General features: G+C 40.3%; 1 protein-coding gene across 1 annotated transcript; it reads left to right on the plus strand.

The window, feature by feature from the left end:
• The first annotated feature begins 1,411 nt into the window (after window positions 1-1,411).
• LOC109193143 (putative phospholipid:diacylglycerol acyltransferase 2) lies at window positions 1,412-4,730 on the plus strand. The gene is made up of 6 exons (XM_019343975.1): window positions 1,412-2,160; window positions 2,394-2,616; window positions 3,074-3,357; window positions 3,514-3,778; window positions 3,866-4,119; window positions 4,209-4,730. Exons 1-6 carry the CDS (start codon window positions 1,739-1,741, stop codon window positions 4,669-4,671), a joined length of 1,911 nt encoding a protein of 636 aa, XP_019199520.1. The 5' UTR covers window positions 1,412-1,738; the 3' UTR covers window positions 4,672-4,730.
• The last annotated feature ends 322 nt before the right edge of the window (window positions 4,731-5,052 follow it).

The following is a 5,052-nucleotide window of genomic DNA, read 5'->3' on the forward strand; positions in this document are numbered from 1 at the left end:
TTGAGATCTTTTTTTTTTTTTTTTTTTTTTTTTGAATTTTCAAAGGGGTGCTATAAAAAAATGAGATAAAAACAAAAAATAAAATAAAATAACAAAAGGATATGAGATACTCTCACCAATACTCTCAATGAAAGCACCAATGTTACGTACTCAAATTTAGTACGCAACTGAAGAAACCTTTCGAGCAGGCTTCTGGCTCCTAACCGTATTCGAGTCACGGTAAACTCCAATTTCACACTTCGAGCGTGTGTGGGCTCCAAGAAGAATAGACTAGAATAGTAGAATAACAATATATTTCCTCTGAATGGTTCCCCGTATTCATATACAATGGACCTATTTATACTAAATTACTAACACATATAATAATTAAGTTACTACAATTATTCTAACTATACAAGGTAATGATATATTCTAATATACATAATTTCCTTATACTAATATTTAGTCAATTATCCTCTAATTACATATATTCATTCCTTGTAGACCATCCCCTAATTAAACCACCAATTATTTCTTTCCTTTGTTGCGTATCAGGTTTGAACTCAGCACTTTTCATATGAGAGACCAATTTAGTGTTACTGGACCACAAGATTCTTGACTAGAGCCGTCGAAACGGTCTCGCGGGGCGGGACGGGCCAAAACACACCAAGGGGAGGGCTAAAAAGCCCGCCTCTTAGCGGGCTTGGAATGTGGCCGGCCCGCCCCGCCATGCCAAAGCCCGTTGGCGGGGCGGGCCAGCCCGCCAGCCAATACTTTTTTTAATTAGAAAAGATTTGTTGTATTGTAGGCTTGTAGTTACACAACTGTGTAAGTGTTTTAATTTAAAAAAAATGACATACAAACTAACAACATGTATTAAATACTAAATATTAATACAAATTAAAATAACTAACAACTAATAGAAATTATCCAAACTTTTCAAGTTTCTATTCAACATTAGAAATTAAAATAAAATAGTTTTGCAAATACTAAACTTCTAAAACTCATAATTCGTCAACCATTATATCATTCATATCATGGTATTCTTCTCCTTGATCTCTATCATCATTGATTTGGAAATTGAGAATTGCGAAGCATGCTGTGATTTTTTTTGTTTCAAATATAGATTAGTAGGCCGCGAGCTAAACCCGCGGCCCGCCTGACCCGCCCCGCTTGGACCCGTGACCCAGACAGAACGGGCTAAAAAGCCCGCCTCCTGGCGGGTGAAATAATCAAGAATCCGTTCCTTACCTACAGCGAGACGGAACGGATCGATCTGGCGAGTAAAACTCATTTTTGACGGCTCTATCTTGACATTGGCATGTAATTAAGTTTTACTTAACTAGAATATACTCCTGGAAATTCTCCTCGGTTATATCGCGCCTTCACAACATGACACTATTTTTCCGCAATCTGCAGTGGTCACCACAAAGACACTCTTAAATGGAATCCATTTGTTGTTTTTCGGCTCCTTGTTAGTTGTTACATTATATTCACCGGCCACTTCTCCCCCCTCTGATCTGATGGAAGGAATCTTTGGACTTCGATGATATGATGCGTTAGCAGCTGCTCTTGACACTCCCCATGTCTTCCTCTTCACCACGTGGCCCATCACTCCCTATTCTCGCATTGCATTAAGCCTTTAACGGACAACAATTTAAACCCCTTCTCTGTCTCTCCATTTCCCCATTCTTTCCATTAGTTAGTTCAGTTAACTTACTGTGTATTCTATGAGTTTGAATTCTTGTTGTCTTAGCCTATGGGTTCTATACTTAGATTTCGAAAGCTGTGTTATGTTGAGCCGGTGAAGTGTTTGAAAGGGAAGGGAAATGACGATGAGAAGAAGAAGCAAGAAAATGTTGCTTCTGTTGCAGAGAAAGTGGGGAAGAAACAGCAGCGTAAGGAGTGGAGGTGTATAGATTCATGTTGTCGGATGATTGGGTACCTGTGTACAACGTGGTGGCTTCTTTTGTTCCTCGGCAACTTTTTGTCTGGACTGAAAGCCCCTACTGATTCTCCGGGCGCCCGGCTCAAGCGCGAGGGCTTGACGGGTTTTCACCCGGTGGTTTTAGTCCCCGGCATTGTCACCGGTGGCCTCGAGCTCTGGGAGGGCAGGCCTTGTGCTCAAGGCTTGTTTCGTAAGCGGCTTTGGGGTGGCAGCTTTGCTGAAATGTTCAAGAGGTTTGTGTTTCTGTACTGTTTTCGTGTTTATCACTAAGCCAAAAGCTATAAATAGTAGCAAAGACTTCACATTTTTAGAGGTAGAGTACTGGACTAGGCCCTGACTGGCCTCTGTCTAACAATCCTCTAACTGATGGACTTGGCTGTTGGCTTTACTGGCCTCCACCCAACATGTTTTATGGTTGAATTAGAGAAGTTTAAGGTTTGATGATTCCGATGTTGAATTTGATCAGGCCATTGTGTTGGTTGGAACACTTGTCTCTGGACAATGAAACAGGGCTTGATCCTCCCGGAATTCGGGTTCGAGCAGTTCCAGGACTAGTTGCAGCTGATTATTTTGCTCCTGGATACTTCGTTTGGGCTGTACTGATTGAGAATTTGGCAAGAATTGGGTATGAACAGAAGAATTTGTATATGGCTGCTTATGACTGGAGGCTTTCTTTCCAGAACACAGAGGTTTAGTTTACTGATCCACCTTCTTGAATTTATGAATGCACATAATTTTCTCTTTATGTTTCCAGTCTAGGAATAAGCCAGATAGCATTAATTCGATCTAAGTAAATGCTGGCTGCACTTATGGTAACTAATTAATCAATCAAGTTATTCATAGAAGAACAACTTTTGAATGTAATTCCTGTTTAAAACTTGTGTGTTTCCTCATATAGAAGAAGACAAACAGAAACTTAATTTAGCTAGTGTTAGTTGTGACTTGACTTTGATACCACTTGTTACGATCAAAGTGCTAAAAATTATAGCTCGTAACGAAGGCACAACTTTATTAACCGGTGTTAGACTTGACCTTTATTAGCCTCCAGCCAACGGTTAAGTTTCTTTTTCTTATAAACATAATAATTTTTGAGTTAGGTAGAGGCTACTCTAATACATTTACTCGTGATTGGAAGCAAAAAAACAGGTAAGGGACCAGGCTCTTAGCAGATTAAAGAGTAAGATTGAGCTAATGTATGCGACAAATGGTAACAAAAAAGTGGTGGTGGTGCCTCATTCTATGGGAGTAGTATATTTTCTTCACTTCCTTAAATGGGTTGAATCCCCTCCTCCGATGGGAGGGGGCGGTGGCCCTACCTGGTGTGCAAACCACATCAAAGCAATCATGAACGTCGGCCCAGCTTTTCTTGGTGTTCCAAGGTCATTTAGCAGCATCTTATCTGCTGAAGGGAAAGACATTTCGTTTATCAGGTTAGTCTTTCAAAGCATGTAAGAGGATGTAACGGTAACTCAATGGTTCAGCAGACATGACCAAATGCAAGTGCCGACAAGAGATCTGTCCGCTTTGGGCATAATTCTCACACTACTGCTTTCAAGTTTCAAACATTAATTGGTTTGTATTTGCAGATCAATGGCACCTGGTCTATTTGATGAGACATTTCGGTTTCAAACAATGGAACATGTCATGAAGGTTTCTCGAACGTGGGATTCCGTTGTTTCATTGATTCCTAAAGGAGGGGAGACCCTTTGGGGTAACTTGGATTGGTCACCCGAGGAAGAACACAATTGTAGTTCCCAGACAAAAGTGGCAACTAAATATGGGAGAATAATTTCATTTGGGAAAGCATCCTCTGAATTACCATCTTCACAGCTTTCACTTTTTGATGCAACGGTATATAATCACCCATTTTTTCAGTAACGAAACTTACCCATTTTCTCATCCAAAATATAACTGATTATTGTATGTATATATGAATAGGAAGATGTGCATCAAAGTGTGCCAAACAATTGTGGAGGCGTGTGGACAGAATATAACCAAATGAGTAAGGAAAGTGTCAAGAAAGTGGCGGAAAATAAAGCATATACAGCAAAAACTGCAATAGATCTTCTGCGGTTTGTGGCACCCAACATGATGAAGCGTGCCGAGTCACATTTCTCTCATGGAATAGCTGACGACTTAGACGACCCGAAATATAACCATTACAAGTACTGGTCAAATCCGCTCGAAACCAAGTAAGCATATAACATATCTGTTGAGTTTGTCTCATATAAGGATTAAACAGCACTGACTAGTGAGTAATATATGCATGATCGAATTTCAGGTTACCTATTGCACCCGATATGGAGATATACTGCTTATACGGAGTGGGAATCCCAACAGAAAGGTCATACTTGTACAAGCTCTCCCCTTCGTTTGACCGATGCAACACCAACATTCCATTCCAGATCGACAGCTCGAGGGGCGGGGTACACTTCGTTGATGGGGACGGGAGCGTCCCGGTTATGAGTGCAGGTTTCGTGTGTGCCAAACCGTGGCGAGGGAAGACGAGGTTCAACCCTTCGGGCATCCCCACATACATAAGGGAGTACCAGCACAAACCGCCGTCTAGTCTGCTGGAAGGGCGGGGCACGCAGAGCGGGGCGCATGTAGACATCATGGGAAACGTTGCATTCATTGAGGATGTTTTGCGAGTTGCTGCAGGCTCTTCTGGTGCACAGCTGGGAGGAAATAGAGTTCATTCAGACATCATGAAAATGTCTGAGAGGATAAACATCCACCTATGAATCCTATGATTGATTATTGCTACAAAGATTTGGACATGAATTGAAGTTCATTGCATCAATTAAGGCCAGGCTGAGTGTAAAGAAGTTAACATACAACTAATCACTAGGGGATTGCAGGACTGTTAAATGCTTCAGAACCTTTGATAATAACGTACTAGTCTATATATGCATGTAACAAGGGCATTAAGCTGAATAATCTAATCCTGAATTCTCTATAACATATAATGAATAATGTACTATGTATTATGCTCTTTCATGAGTTATATCGTACTATAGTATAACTAAAAGTGATTAAAATTAATAATTAATGGCCAAAACAAATTAATTTTTTAATAAAATTGACTAATTTATCACAATATTCAATAACCATTATACATATGC

The sequence above is a fragment of the Ipomoea nil genome, unplaced genomic scaffold (genome assembly GCF_001879475.1).
Source record: "Ipomoea nil cultivar Tokyo-kokei standard unplaced genomic scaffold, Asagao_1.1 scaffold1834, whole genome shotgun sequence".
Taxonomy (NCBI): domain Eukaryota; kingdom Viridiplantae; phylum Streptophyta; class Magnoliopsida; order Solanales; family Convolvulaceae; genus Ipomoea; species Ipomoea nil.